The sequence below is a fragment of the Malania oleifera genome, chromosome 4, assembly GCF_029873635.1.
Source record: "Malania oleifera isolate guangnan ecotype guangnan chromosome 4, ASM2987363v1, whole genome shotgun sequence".
In the NCBI taxonomy this organism is placed as follows: domain Eukaryota; kingdom Viridiplantae; phylum Streptophyta; class Magnoliopsida; order Santalales; family Ximeniaceae; genus Malania; species Malania oleifera.
In genome coordinates, this window is record NC_080420.1 from 60,618,565 (window position 1) to 60,634,915 (window position 16,351).

General features: G+C 37.9%; 1 protein-coding gene across 2 annotated transcripts in view; it reads left to right on the top strand.

The window, feature by feature from the left end:
• The first annotated feature begins 1,003 nt into the window (after positions 1-1,003).
• LOC131153517 (conserved oligomeric Golgi complex subunit 3) overlaps positions 1,004-16,351 on the top strand; it is a 60,942-nt gene continuing 45,594 nt past the window's right edge. Inside the window, exons 1-7 of one of the 2 annotated variants that reach the window (XM_058105865.1) lie at positions 1,004-1,668; positions 1,817-1,900; positions 1,992-2,093; positions 11,619-11,663; positions 11,753-11,827; positions 11,977-12,072; positions 12,264-12,341. In XM_058105865.1, coding sequence (XP_057961848.1) covers positions 1,585-1,668; positions 1,817-1,900; positions 1,992-2,093; positions 11,619-11,663; positions 11,753-11,827; positions 11,977-12,072; positions 12,264-12,341 — 564 coding nt within the window. In that variant the 5' untranslated portion in view covers positions 1,004-1,584. The remainder of the gene's footprint in view (positions 1,669-1,816; positions 1,901-1,991; positions 2,094-11,618; positions 11,664-11,752; positions 11,828-11,976; positions 12,073-12,263; positions 12,342-16,351) is intronic. The other variant, XM_058105864.1, reaches the window with a different exon arrangement.

A 16,351-nucleotide genomic window follows, 5' to 3' on the forward strand; every position in this document is an offset into this window, starting at 1 on the left:
TTTCATATCTTTTGTTTCCTTGCGGTTTGGGTAGTAAACCGTATTAGAAGCGTGGGGTATCACCCGAGGAGGAGGTGTTCCATCTTATAAGGAACGGTTGTAACGGTCTGACTCAACCCAGTTAGGGGAGTTAGGGGGACTCTACCTTGTAAGGAACTTGCTCTGCCCGATTAAGTGAGCAGGGTAGTGAAATCCTCAAGTGGGTTGATTTGAGGCGAGGATGTAAGCGGGTACAACCGAACCTCATAAAAAATCTTGTGTTTGCTTTCATTATTTACATGCTCATATTTAATCGTTGTGATTGTTATATTTGTTTTAAATATTTGAATGCTTAAATATTTTAGGAATTTGAGATTGCATTGAAAAATCCTTGGTTTGAGTAATACTGATTGTGAATTTTAAAAATAGGACATACTTGACCTTGATATTTTTAAATACTTGATTCACCCCTTCTCTTGGGAATACACCATTCCTCACACTACCTATTTTATGATCTAACTTAAATATGACCCACCAACCCATTCACCGAATTTGTAACTTAAAGGTAGGTCAAGCTTAGAATGCTCATCAAAGTTCTACAATTTCTTCATAATTAGGGGTTATGTCATTAATAAAATTCACTAGTAATGAGAAGTTCCATATAGACACCTAATTTTTATCAGGCCTCCCTAATAGGTGTGGTGCATAAAATCAATGAAATTTTGAGGTCCATGTTTGGAACATTCATTTGAATCCTAATTTGAAAGCAAGATCCCGTTTATGGACCATTCAGAACAAATCTTGTTACGAAAGTTCTTGTCATTTGACTTCAATCCATTGTCCAAGAGGCTCAAATTTTTAGTCCGTTTCAACTAATTTTAAAATAATAAAAAAGAAATGTGACACCACGTCATTGCACGTGCACCACAGTAATTTATGAAGAGACATGTTGCTTCATCTTTGGGCAACCGGTAACCGATGGTCAGCAGTCAGCCAGTCACGGAGTCCGGTTAAGCCGTTTCTAGGACAGTTGACAACACCGATTGATCCAAACTATTAATCTGCTAATGTTTCTGACTCTGGTAAGATCTACGGCATTCACGGTCTTGATTTGTAGAAGATAAATAGTTTCATGTAGCGTCGCCCCATATTATCACCCAACGCTGGGCAACCAGGACCCGGAGGCAATTAACGGCCCGGTGCCCGTTATCGTCAAGCCTTTGCAAGATCCATCCGTCAATCCGTCCCGCATTTTGAACGTTCCGATTTCCCAAAACCATTCATCTGCTAATGTTTCTGACTCTGGTAAGATCTACGACGTTCACGGTCTTGATTTGTAGAAGATAAATAGTTTGATGCAGCGTCGCCCCATATTATCACCCAACGCTGAGCAACCAGGACCCGGGGGCAATTTACGGCCCGGTGCACGTTATCGCCAAGCCTTTGCAAGATCCATCCCTCGACCCCTCCTGCATTTTGAGCGTTCTGATTCCCAAATGGCGCGATTTACTCGCCTTCAACGTCCCCTAGTCTGTGATCTTGCAGTAGCTGACTAGCAACAAAAGGTGGAGACTGAGCAGGAGCTTTCTCCATCAGGGTTCTACCATGGCGGCCAAAGCAGGCTGTGCGACTCTCCCGAAATCGGGAGCCATTTCGAAAGGCTACAACTTCGCTTCTACTTGGGAACAGGTTTCTTATATGCTCATTCTCGCTCTTATTCTCACTCCTACGCTTCAAGTTCGTTCCGCGAACCCTAAATCTCTCGGATCCGGTGGTTGAATTCGGGGGAGGAATTGGATTTGCTTTGTTACTTACGGCTTGGCTGTTTTGTCCACAGAATACTCCATTAACGGAGCAACAACAAGCAGCAATAGCGGCGTTGTCTCATGCGGTTGCTGAGCGACCATTTCCGCCCAATTTGGTAAGAGCTCCTCCTGTGGACCTTCTTAATAAGTTTAATGAGCTCTAGTGGAGCCATGTCATCTTATATTAATTGGGTTGAGCTGTTGTAGTCTCAGGAGTCTATCTCAGGCCAGGATAGTCATGCATTATCTGTTTCAGTCAAGGGCAATGCTTGGGAAGAATCACAGCCGGTTTTGGTGAACACAAATCAGGTGTCCTACTGTATTGGTCAGCTACAATCTGATCATTTTTAATATTTACGTTGTTTCCCTAGATTACAGCTGCAAATTTGTGTGAACTGGAGTCCAATTTATTTATTTTTCATGTATATAAGGTTACTTTACCACAAATTTGTTCTTCATTTATCTTCTAATGATGTTTCAAGAGAAAAATGTTATGTGCTTGGAACTTTAGCATGTTTTGATTGCCAATCTATGTGTAATTGAGTTATATTGCACATGCATGTGCAAAATACTGTAATACATTCGCCACTCTTTCTTATTGTGAAACACTCTACTCTTTTGTGTGACCAATATTCCTTATCTTCTAGGCATGATAGGAACATGCTTCAACTGTGTAATGGCATCTCTCGTATGTTGGGGATTGCTTCCTTCTTTATTCATTTTTCGTTGGAACTGTTTCTTGCTGTGGGGGTATGATTTGACTGGAGTTGATGGTACACAGATTGTTGTTTGGAAGTATGTAGGAAAATGAAGGACCAGGACTTATCCTAGTAGTAGCATCTATGGTATGTGGGGGATTGCTTCCTTCTTTATTCACTTTTTCATTGGAACTGTTTCTTTCTGTGGGAGCATGATTTTGCTAGAGTTGATGGTTTGCAAATTGTTGTTTGGAAGGATGTAGGAAAATGAAGGATAAGGACAATGAAGGATAAGGACTTATCCTAGTTCATGCAGATTGGAACACCTATATTTACTTGGATCTATTGACCAAAAGCCTCCCTAAGAATGTATGGAATTTTAGAAAATATGGGACAAGAACTTGAGAAGGCTAAGTGGCTAGAATGCCTCTTGAATAAGATAAGGTTGTGGTGGTCCTTAGAGATTGTATTGGGGGCATGGTGCTGGATGTTGATGGGATCACCATAGTTTTCCTAGTGGTTATAAAGAATGATATTCTTAATGGTTGTTGAATATTATGAAAGGGGACATTTTTTGTGAACTGTTTAAACTATACTTTGTGGTTTTGATACAAAAGAAATTATGAGTCACAAACCTAGAAGGATTTTTAGCCAATTAGCTTTGTGTGTTAGATTTATAAGGAATTCAACGAGTCTTGACTAGAAGATTAAAGGAAGTATGGAAAGGTGGTGGCACCTCATGAGAATCCTTTTGGGGAGGGGCTTGAGATTTTTGATGCATTATTAATTGCAAACGAAATAGTGGATAACAAATTGGAAGAAGGAAGCAAGGTCATTTACGAATTGGATATGGAGAAAGCAAATGATCAGATTTGCTTATTTGGAGGAATGGAGGAGAAGTACATTAATACTTTTATACAAAACCTAAGGCGATATTCAAAATTATAATAACCATCATGTAATTATGAGGCCTATAGTGAAACCATGGGAAATGGGTAATTGAATGAAGAATAAGACTAAAAACAAGAGTTTTAGAGAATCAATGTGATTTTATGCTTGGGAGATCGGCTACAGACCTATTTATCTTTTAAGAAGATTAATAGAAAATTTTAGGGAAAAGGAGGGGAGCTTGCATATGATTTTTATTGACGTAGAGAAAGCCTATGATAGAGTATTGAGGGAAGTTCTTTGGTGGGTTTTAGAAAAGTAGGGAGTCTACAATAGATATACTGAGGCCATTAAGGATATGTATAATAGAGTAACAACTAGTGTTAGGACTGTAGGAAGGGAATCTAGAGAATTTTCAATCACAATAAGTGTAAATCAAAGTTCTACTTTGAGTCTTTATTTTTTTGCTTTAGTGATTGATGAACTCATTAGGAATATCCAAAACGTGATCCTTTGGTGTATGTTGTTTGCACATGATAGTGTCTTGATTAATGAAAGTAGGAGTGATGTAGAATCTAAGTTAGAACTAGTGACAGCCATTTTAGAGTTTAAAGGTTTTAGGATGAGTAGGAATAAGACAAAATATATGAAATATAATTCAGTAATGTAAGGGGGAGTATTGGAAAGAAGATTAAACTTGATAATCAAGAAATTAATAGCACTAGTTGATTTTGATATCTTGGATCTACTTTGCAAGTGGAAGGGGGAATTGAAGAGGATGTAAGACATAGAGTTAAAGCATGTTGAATTAAATGGAGGGGTGCGTTTGGCGTGTTATGTGGTCGTAGAATACCCATAAAATTAAAAGAAAAGTTCCATAAGAAGACTATAAGGCTCGCTATGCTTTATGGATCAGAATGTTGGATAACTAAGAAACAACATGTGCAAAAAGTAAAAGTTGCTGAAAAGCAAATGTTAAGGTGGATGAGAGGTATAATATTAAAAGATAAATTAAGTAATAAACATATACACAATAAACTTGGCATAGCATTGATTGATGACAAGATAGGGGAGGGATGACTTAGATGGTTTGGGCTTTTGAAATGCAGGCCTAGTAGCGCATTTGTAAGGAAGAGTGAGTTAGTAATTGTTTTTAGTATTAAAAGGGGTTGAGGTAGACCTAAAATAAACTAGAATGAGGTAGTGAGGAAGAATTTAATAACTTTTAAGTTAGAGGTGGAAAATCCTCTCGATTGGGTGAATTGGTGGAAAATGATAAATGTAGTTGACCCCACCTAGTGGGACTTAAGACTTGTTATTGTTGTTGTTGTTGGGGCGGGGCGGGGCGGGGCCGGGGGGGGGGGGAGGCTCTGGAAGTTCATTTCTTCTCCCACCTACTCCTTTCTTATTTATGGGGTGCCTTTAGGGTTTTTTTGCTCTTCTATGGGCCTAAAATAGGGGATTCTCTTTCCTTAATTCTTTTCATGCTGGTAATGAAAATCCTTGACAAAACTCTTATTAGGTGATGGACCATGGGTTTATTACTAGATTTTTGGTCAAACCAAACCTCTTGTTTGTGGATGACACTATTTTTTTTGGAGCAAAATTTAGTTTGTGTTGAATTTAAGGTGTGTTTAATTATGTTTTAGAGCAATTTCTGATAGGGTTGCAAACAAGTTGAGTCGAGCTGAGCTTTGGCGTGCTCAGGTTCGGCTCGGGCTCGGGCTCAGCTCGGTTCGAGCTCAAAAAGTTGGGCTCAAGCTCTTTTTCAACTCATTTGCAGGCTCAGGTTTGAGCTCGGGCTCAAGTTCAAATTGAAATTTCATAAATTACCTAATAATAATAGCTTCATCCACCAATTTATATGGGCCAAAATTTGTACATTTCTCATTGTGCGATTGGGCTAGCATTGGGCTCTTGGGATTGGACCAACTTAACGAGTCTATTAACAAGCTCATTACAGAGCTCCTTTATGAGCCCATTCGAGTTAACTATTGTGTCGCTCATAATTTAAAACGAATCGAGCCTGGTTGTGCTCACACTTAGCTCGTTTACAAAATGAGCATAAAAATTGGACTTAGAACTCGCTCATTATAAGCGAGCCTGAACGAGCCCTTATCGATCTGAGCTCTCGAGTTGCTTGTGAGCAGTTTGGTTTGTTTGCAACCCTAGATGTGGGGTCAATTTGGGCAAAACTGAGCTTTATTCCTATTGGAGGAGGTGTAGGGGAGCTTTTGGCTTCTGTTTTGTGGTGTAAGGTGGGAGTTCTCTTGCCATCCTTGGTGGTCCAACTTTGAGCAAAATTTAAGGACAAAGGAATTTGGAAACCAGTTTTAGAAAGGTTACAAAAATTAGTAGGCTAGAAAAGGAGCTATCTTTCGAAAGGAGGAACTTGCTCTCAATACAAGTATGTTTCCCACTATTTATTTGTTTTTTTTTTCTCCCTAGTTTACTTAATGTCCCTTTTTCCTATCTTGAGCTTGTTGGCAAAAAGACTCTAGAAGATATTTCTTTGAGGCACAACATTGGGGGGAGGGGGGGGGGGGTTCACCATTTATGTGCTGGGGATTAAAAAACTTAATTGGTTCTAATAAATAACTGTTGGGAAAATGGCTTTGGAGGTTCATGGGGGAGGAGGAAGAACTTTGGAGGAAGATGTTGGTGATGAAGCATGTAGTGGAGCATAATGAGTGGATTGCTAAGGATGTAAGAGGACTATACAAAGTAAGGGTGTGGAAATACGTAAAAAAAGGTTGGGAGGAGTTCTTCTAGCAGATTATATTTGAAGATGGCAACGAGGGTATCATCTTGTAGTGGCATAATAGTAGGTGTGGAGCATTTCCTTTGAAAAGCCCAATTTTGAGATCTATTATTGCTAGTTAGAGACAAGGATGATTTGGTGAGCTCTTGTTTTAACACTTCAACTGTGGAGCTAGTGTTGGATGTACCGTTTCTAGGAATAGCTTAAGGTTGTGAATCGGAAAGCTTTGCTAAATTTTTCAACTTCTATGGGATTCTTGTTATACCACGGAGGGAGGATTGTGTGAAATGAAAAATCTTCAATAAATGCTGCTTGATGTCAAATCTTTTTTTAAGTATTACTATGAGGACTAACCCAAAGGAAGTGAGAATCTCATTCCTTTGGAAAGCCATTTGGAAGACAGATGATCCCACTAAAGTTGCTTAATTTTTGTTTTCTTGGGAAGCTTCTTGGAGTCGTTTTAGATCCTAGATAACTTGCATAATACAAAACAAGATAACCTGCAGAAAAAGGGTTCATAATGATAAATAGTTGTTTTCTGTTCAAAAAGGAGGTTGAGTCAGTGCATCATATTTTGATTAGTTGTCGATGGACTAGAGATCTTTGGGAAACTACATTGTACTCTCTACTATGATAAATGTGTGATAGTAGGCTTTATCATGGAAAAAGTGTGGGCATGGAGGCTATTCAAGCCAACATAGTTAGAGAGATGGTTCTAGAGTTGATCCCTTTGGCCATCCTTTGGATGGTCTCGAGGGAAGTAAATTCAACATATGTTTGTCCTTATTGTTTTCTATTTTTTTTTTCCTAATAAAAAGGACCTATCCTAGCCCAACATATTAATTTGGGGTGTAAGGATCAACAAAATAGTCCTTTACTTTATTTTGTATGAATTTGTGGCATTGTCACATCTTTGTAGATGTAGAAGAGAATACACTTGATGCAGTTTTGGCTTATGCAACAAAAGCTAAAAATTGAGAGCTATTATAATAGAATCACTTATCATGCTATCAAGAATGTTGACAATCGAATTTAATTGAGATGTGTAGCACCTATGAGCACTATCTCATAGGTGATGACTTTCCCATTGAATCATGATGCTTGTATTACTAAAGCCAATGAAATTTTCTAGTATTATAACATCACTTGCTTCTTAATGGTGGATGATCCTTAGCATTGATAAATTGAGGGCTTGATTCTACATCTGTACATATTGTAGTCATCTCATAGTAGTCGTGTGGATGCTTTTTTTTTTTTTTTTTTGTGTGTATATTTTTAATTTTTTTCTCACCTAAACAATGCAGTAAATTATAATGAAATTGTTAATGGTTATTTTGGTAATTTTGCATTATTAGTATGTGTTAATGTTATGTTAATAAGTGTGAGTAAGGGTATTATGGTTATTGGTATGTCCTTGACATATATTGTAGATAGAGGGAGAGACCTTTCATTGTGATAAGGTCCTCCGTTTTATTCAATATGCCAGCATGGTATCAAAGCCGACAATTCGAGTTGGGCTCAAGTGTTCATGCATGTGTTCTTGCGATGTTGATCTCGCAGTAGAGGAGCGATGGATCCTACAAATGCCAATCCCATAGATGATGAGTGGATTCCCCATGGTTTTGTAGCCTCTCCCATGGTTGAGTAATGACTCCTAGTTGGTTGCATGACACTTAATGATCGAGAATTTCTTATGTTCAAGGGGGAGTGGATGATGGGTGCTTATTGGTAACCTTTGTTGATGATTATTCAAAGATGACTTGGCTCTATTTAATAAAAGATTGTTTTGAGTTATTTCATATCTTTTGTGTTTTTTGTTTTGAGATAAAGACTCACTTTGGTGATAATGCTAAAGAGTACTTTAGTACCCAATCCGCTACTTGTGTGACTTAGTTTAGTGTTGTTCATTAGTTATCTTGTGCCCACACTCCTCGACAAAATGGGGTTGTAGAGAGAAAAAATAGACATATCCTTGAATTCCCTCATACCTTTGTCAAATGCATGTTTTAAAGTGTCTTGGAGCAATGTTGTGCTTATTGCCTCCTATCTTGTCAACAAGACCCTTGTTCTTGGTGGTAAAATTTCCTATCCTTTTCTCTTTCCAAATGCTTTTCTATTCTCTTTATCTCCTTGTATGTTTGGATTTGTGTTTTTTTGTTCATTAGCTAACCCCTGAGGTGGATAAGTTGGATCCTTGGGCTATAAAATTTATCTTTCTAGCCTACTTATGCTCAAAAGGGATGTTGTTGTTATAGGCCTGGTCTGCATTGGTTTTTTGTCTCTGTTGATGTTACCTTCTCTAAGTCTACACCATACTATTCTTAGTCCCTGAGTGCTTCAAACCTCATCCTCTACCCAATCTTCTAAATTCTAGTTTGTTGTTTCTTCCTACTCATCCACTTGTGTCCCCATGTAGTTTGTGTCCTTGTCATCATCTTATTCATTCTAATTTGCATGTGTATTCACAACGGCAACTCAAATGAGGAGATCGCCTCCAATTTTTACTACTACGCCTATGGTTTGCCTGTCTGGTGATCCTATTTCCCATGATATTGATTCTCCTATTGTTGTCTGGAAAGGTAGACACGCATGTACACAACATCCCATCTCCAACTTTGTTTGCTAACTTCTTATCACCCTCCTATATCCTTTGTTGCTTTTTCTAAATCTGTTTTTGACGCCCTAACCCACTTTGGATGGAGGAATCTAATGGTTGAAGAGATGAGTGCATTATATGAAAATGATGCTTGGGAATTGGTACCTCTTCCTCCTAATAAGTTTGTGGTTGGTTATATCTAGGTGTGCAATATGAAAGTCAATCTAAATGGTTTTGTGGCTCATTTGAAGGCCCACTTGTTGCTAAGGGATATTCCCAGGTGTATGGTGTGGATTATTCAAATACATTCTCTCCGGTCGCCAAACTTGCGTAATTTTGTTTATCTCCTTAGCCATCACTTGTCAGTAGCCTTTACATTGGTTAGATGTGAAGAATGCTTTCTAGATGGTGATCTTTAGGAGGAGGTCTACATAAAGCAACCATATGGGTTTGTTGTTGGTGGAAGGTCAGAATTAGTGTGGTGGCTCACAAAGTCATTATATTGTTTAAAATAGTTTCTAGAGCGTGATTTGGTCGGTTTAGTGCTGTTATAATTTAGTTTGGCCTCCCATAGTGTGCAGTAGATCTCTTGTAATTTATTGTCATACTCCATTTGACAGGATTCTGCTTATCATGTTTGTGGAAGATATTGTGATTACCAGTGATGATGATCAAGATATCCAGGCTTAAAACATTTTCTATAGACAGTTTGAAACCAAAGATTTGGGACCATTAAGTACTTCTTGGGTATAGAAATATCCATCTCGTATGGAAACTATTTTGTCACAGAAGAAGTATGTTCTTGATCTTTTGGACGAGACTAGGCTATTAGGATCCAAACCCATTGATACACACATAGATCCTAATAGTAAGTTTGCGCTAGATATGGGTGATTTGCTGCTTGACTCAGGACGATATTGAAGATTTGTTGGAAAGTTGAGTTATGTTAGTTGCTCGACTGGATATATCTTTTGGTAACAAGTGCTGTGAGTCAATTTCTTGATTCTCTGAGAACAAGTCATTGGAATGTAGTAATTTGCATCTTGAGATATCTTAAAGGTGCACCTAGGAGAGGGCTCTTATATGAGAATTGAGCTCATGCTTATCTTCAGGGATATACAGATGTAGACGGGTCATCTTTTAACGAAAGATGCACAATCAGGTATTGAATAGAGGGTGAGACCTATCAATGTGATTAGGTCTTCCGTTTTATTAAATATTTCAACAAAAATAAATTGCCACAAGACATGATAATGTGTGGTCAAAGAAGTTATATTTTGTTTCATTTTTTGCCTCACTAAGAAGACACATGGCAATTCATGTTTAGGGAAGTTATAGTGGGTGGTTAAGAGAAGATATTGGCCAAATTCCTAAAGAAACCTTAAGAATAAGCTATATTGAAAATTTTTTAATAGAATATATTTTAGTATTTCATTTAAGCATCTACATATGGGAGTTTCTTTTATATGATAGAATAGATTATTGAGTAAAAGCAATGTTTTAAAAGGTGAAGGTGTAAGGCGAGGCGTAAGGCTCAACGCATTGAGGCGAAAGCATTTTGGGAATGTATTTTTTTAAATAAATAATAAATAAAATAAATTTATATATAGTAGAAAAAAGAGAAAAAAATTAGAATAATGGATAAAAAAAATAAAAACATAATTTTTAAAGACATCGGCAGAGAGTCTCCTAGGAATTGACGATGAACAGCATTAGAGAGAGAGTTGAATACTCAAATTAGTTTGAGGAGAGACCTTAGACTTAGAAGAGACCTTGAAGCAGAGAGGCTGTAGGGGGTCACAGAGAGAGATGAGAGGATGTAGAGGGTTGCTGGAGAGAGATGAGAGGTCCGAATGGGTCGTTGGAGAGAGACGAGATGTCGGAGGCAGATGAGAGGTCGGAAGGGGTCGTCGACTTGTCGGAGATAGACGAGAAGTTGGAGGAGTTTTCAAAGCCAGACACAAGCTTGGAAAGAGACGAGAGGTCCTAAGGGGTCATCGGAGAGAGACGAGATCTTGGAAGGGGTCGTCAACTCGTCGGAGAGAGACGAGAAGCTGGAGGAGTCGTCGGAGAGAGAGATGAAAGCTTGGAAGAAAGAAGACTTCATTGAGAGAGGGGGGGGGGTTTGACGCTCGCCAAAGCCCTATCAGTTCTGTTTTTTAGTTTCTTTTTTTTATATTTTAAATCAATCTGCTCCCAAAAGGCGTACGCCTTCCCAATTGAGGCATAAAAGGCTTGCCTTTTGTCCTGAGGCGTACGCATTCTCTCTTGAGGCATATGCATTTGAGGATTTACGTCTTTCAAGTTATGCCTTATGGCGTTTTATGCTCAAAATGCATCAAGAGGCGTGCCTCACAAACGCCTTTTAAAACGCTGAGTAAAAGCATAGTGCATGTAGAACTTAATTGAGTTTGGGGGCATAGATCATGTGACTTGTGAGCTGGTTTATGGCATGTAAGCTTCAGACGGTTTGACAGCGTTCAATGAAAAATGTGATAGAATATGAATTAATAGAGGATGTTTCCCAAGATCATGACAGATGGGGGCTTAGCATTTTGCAGTCTGATCAATCAAAGACGACTAAGGCATTCTCTATATTTTATGATACGACTTCATCTTTTTTTTTCTTCTTAAATAATTTTGCTATTGCCCTACTGTCAGTGTCTTGGTTTTGAAGTTTGAAATACTATCTATATATTTTTATTGTCTAGTTGTTTTTAAATACATTAGAATGATTGTCCAGTCACAAAATTTACGGTTTTGGTATGATGAAAATTTGAGAGAGGAGTAGCTTTTGCTTCCTTAGTTCTCTCTTGTTTATTTATCTAATTTCATAGCTTGCAAGGACTTAGCACTGTTAGATTTCAAATTGAAGCTTTTATTTGGTGCAGTTTTACAAATGGTTTTCAGACCTTGAATCAGCCATGAAGTCAGAGGTTAGTATTGATTTCTTAATTTTACATATGCAATCATCTGAGTGTTTATGAGTACAGGCTTTTTGAAACTGATTTTTCTCTTCCCATAGACAGAAGAGAAGTATCAGCACTATGTAAGCACTTTAATGGAGCACATACAGACATGCGATGATATACTTCAGTGGGTGGGTTTGTGTTATTTTTCTCAATATGCCTCTTCTCTAATTTGTTTATGTACTCTGTTCGAGTTATTCCATTTATGTTTTGTTTATTTGAAGTTGAAATTGATGTAGGATTCATGTTTTTCAATATAGCTGAACTAATTTATATGCAGGTGGAAGTCACTCTTGACTTATTTAATGACCTACAGCTGCAGCATCAAGCAGTAGCAACTAAGACGAAAACTCTTCATGATGCATGTGACCGACTGGTCTGTTTTGTCTCCTTTTTTGAGGATTTTTATTTGTCAACTGCCTAGACTATTGGATGCTATAAGCATCGGCTTTAAATGTTAAGTTAAAATTTCTTGCACAATAAACTTTTAGTTTTCTTTGAGAGAGGAGCATTTGATATTTGGATAACATTGGACTTTGTTGTCTCAGTTCCTTCTTCCTGTTACAGTTAATAGAGAAGCAAAGACTGATTGAGTTTGCAGAAGCACTTCGCAATAAGCTCAACTACTTCGATGAATTGGAGAATGTAAAGTTTTCATGCCCATCTTCCAAATTTTTGGGTTTGATTCACTATTTTCCTCCATCCGTATGCATGCTTTCATTTTTGAACTTTTTATTTATATGTCAAGCACCCTTATTGAATATTGTGAACACAATGTTGGGACAAGAGAAGAAAGATGCATTGATACAACATTATCTTGATAAGCCAACAAAGGTGTTATTGTGAAAATAATCTTAAAAATTCAACCCAAGATGGAACTATATCACAAAATGTCAAGTTGAATGATAAACTGAGTGAAAATGTTCCTGTGTCTGCAATGTAGGTTTTAAGAGAAAAAAATTCTGTTCAGTGGTGCATTTGGACTTAAAAAGAAAGCTGGTGTGTTTGTATGGCTTGGGTGGGATAAATAAAGTTGATGTGCAGTATTTTGATCATGATGAAGGGGTTGGAAGTGGAAAAAGAAATACAAATATGCAAATAACAGAACTCTTGAAATCTCTCATTTGTCTCCTCATCACCAAGAAACAAAATGGTAGCATGCAGCGCCATGAAAGATTTTCATTTTTGCTCATAATATGTACACATATATATTGATTAAAAACAAGAGTTATTAAGAGAGTGGGAAATCAACACGGGACAAGAAATACTCAACAAGAAAATTTAGAAAACCAAACCACAACAAAATGGGGGGAAAAACAAAGAAAGAAAAAACAAAACAGAAGCTATCAAAGAAATCCTCTTTTGATCCCCTTGCCGTCATAATAAATAAAGCACTGCAAATTTTCCAATTCCTGCTGCCCTTCTTTCCCTTACTTTGCTATCATCCAAAGGCACTTCTTTGCCTGCTGGGTTGGACAACCCCAATCCCATTTTGTCCAATAGCTGTCAGGCCTCTAAAATCCTTCTCATTGGAATCACCAGCACAGTAACCAGGGGTGGGCAATACCAGCTTTACTCTGCTCTACTTTTATTGCCATTCAAATGCACTTTTTTGCCTGCCGTATTGGACAACCACAAACCCATTTCATTGAATGGTTGTTGAGCCTCTTAGTTTTTTCATTAGAATCCCCGCACAAGGGGCAAAATGCCAGCTTCAGTCTGCGCAATCATCCATCTTCCCTTACCTGTTCACACTGGAATCCCCACACAAGAACCAGGGGTGGGCAAAATACCAGTTTCAGTCTGCTCATGCATCATTTTTCCTACCTGTTGTGTCATCCTTGAATGCAGAACACCCTCTCTAGACAGTCCAGTGGAGATAGAGGTACATGAGAAATATCACCAATAAGTCGGGAGAATCTGATACATGCCCACATTGATCATGAAACTTATCTAAAAATAGTCCTTCCTCACAAACAACTGACTGACACACTTTCATTTATCTGATGTATTGCATCATTTCTTCTTCTGCTTCTTCTTCTTTATAGAGTTTTTATCGCTAATTTTCTTTATGGAATCTAACTTTGACCTATTCATATGCTCCTTAATGTAAAAATTGCTATCGCTAACTCTTTTCAGCAACTTACCTGCCTGTCTGAACTGTACACAGCAGAAGGTTTTCCTTTTTCCATGCCCTCCTGCCCTGGCGTCTGGACAGAATAATCCTGGACGCTGCTGACTTTTTCTTACCAGAACTTCCACCACCCCATTTGACCCCACCTTTTCAGTATTAGAAACATTCCCAGCTCGACCATCTACCTGATCAACAATATTAGCCTCCGTCTGCCACAACTGCTTTTCCTGAAATTCTGCCTGATCTGCAACCTCCAGATGAAGTCCTCTATTATCCTCATCAGCATGCAAAATATACCTTGCTCCTTCAATCGGCTTACTTGACAAAGTTGCACAAACACCATTTGATTTTTTATCCCTCACTGGAGAAGGACCATTTGGAAGATCCTGAACCTAAACAACCACACAACACACTAACACCCCCCCCGGGGGGGGGTGTGGGGAAAGCCCCGCTCGACAAGTGATATCCACCCTATTGGAATCCCTTCGTGCCTTAGGCCTTCATTTAATCATGCTCAAGAGATTTTTCTGAAGCCCCATTGCCCTACCCTGGTTGAAAATCTCTTCCGAAGGATAAGACTTTAAAAGATCCCTGAGCTTTAAAGCCTTCATGTTAAACTTAGAATTATGTGGTTTTAAAGGATGGATTGTACTATTACAGTCATTGGCTGACCCAAAATCATGGCTTTACCTGCACTGATAACATGCCCACAATCTCTATTTCTTGACCCATTTCAATTCTTCATTTCTGTTCTATCCTATTATATGGAAGGCCAAGGTTCCCCCAAAAATTAAGGCTTTCACTTGGCTGAATGTGTTGGCTTGTTGATTTTTTCTCTTTTTGTAGTTTTTAGTTGTTTTTTTCTGGTTTGTTCCAGATTTTCTTTGGGAGATGTCTCCTTCTCCCTCTTGTAAATTCTTCTCTTATTAATGAAATTTTTTTTTTCTATAAAAAATTGCATTTTTTTTATTTGTTTTATATTGCTAGTAGAATCTTATGATCCTAGATCTGAATCATCTGATCCTGCTAACCATCCCGCGATATCATGTAGGATCCCTATTTTAATAATCTTGCTAATGAGGCGTCTGAGGATGTTAAGAGGAGAGGTGTTATTCTCAAACTGAATTTTGAGAAATCATAATATAGAGTTTGTTGGGGCTTTTTGGATAGGGTGGTAGCAAAGAAAGGTTTTGAGTCAGTGTGAAGGAAATGGATAAGAGGAGGTGTAGAGGGGCGTTATTTTCAAATTGGGTATTGAGAAATCATATTATAGGGATTGGCTTGGGGTTTCTTGGGGAGCTCAGGCAGGGGGACCCTCTTTCTCCTTTTTTGTTTAGTGTGGTGATTGATGTGGTAAGCACAATGAATTCTCATGCTCAAGGTTTAGGATTGATTAGAGGTATTAGCATTGTAGGCTTTGTTTTGTTGAAAATTTTTGAGAATATTTTGGGTTTGGAGATCAACATGTATAAGAGCAGTGTTATTGGTATTAATATTGGTCCATGGCGAGTGAGTATATGTCTTTACCTTGGTGCATTTCTTTATCTTGGCCTTTGTTTTATTTGTGTATTCCTTTGTGGCAAAGTGCTTGGTTCTGGTTCACTATGTGTATGCTATATATGTGTATGTGTGTCTATGTCTATATATGTGGGTTTGTACATGTTTGGGTTTTGTGGATGGAAAGGAATACTAGAAGTTTTAAAGATGAAGATGCGCCTTCCAACTTCTTGTGGGATGGAGTTGTTTTTCTTTCTTCTCTTTTGGCTTTAGTGTATGGGATTCAAGGGCGATCCAATTGACTGATTTGCGAAGGGATTGAGTTGCAGCTCTCTTGTAATTTTTGATTCTATTTGTTGGAGGACATCTTGTTCTCTGTCTTTTGGACCTTTCAATAGAAACTCAGAAGCCCTTTTTTTGGCTAAGAAGCTCAGAATACTCTTAAGAAAAGAAATTTTCAGCAAAGAATAATTTATAAATTCAAAACAAGAGTTCATTATATCTGACCAAAACATTCATATAACCAAACAACTTTTAACACCTACAAACTTAATTTATCCCTTAATTTGTTAAATTGTCCTCCTGCAGGTTAGAATAATCTCAGAGAGAATACCCCCAATACACCCAAACATTACCTTTTTTCTCTTTACAATTTTTTTCTTTGAAGTGCATTTATATTCAAAGGCAAAAAATGGCAGGTCTGGTTTGTTGGTCAAGTTAAGATAAAAATGATACGATTTGAGACCTTTTGTGAAGTGTCTATTGCACCACATGCACACACACTCTATTTGTATTTTCAAGCATTCTATTTTGATGTTAACACACACACATAGATGCGCCAAACAAGGAAACTTCATCAAGATGGAAGGGTATACAAACCAGAAGGTAAGAAATCTTCAAAAAAATTAGAAAATTAAAATTAAAAATGAAAGAAACTGGCATAAAATATTATTTTCTTGATGTATATCACGTGTGTCTAAATTTAATGAGTTTATGAATTTATGAATAGTCTAGTTGTACCCTT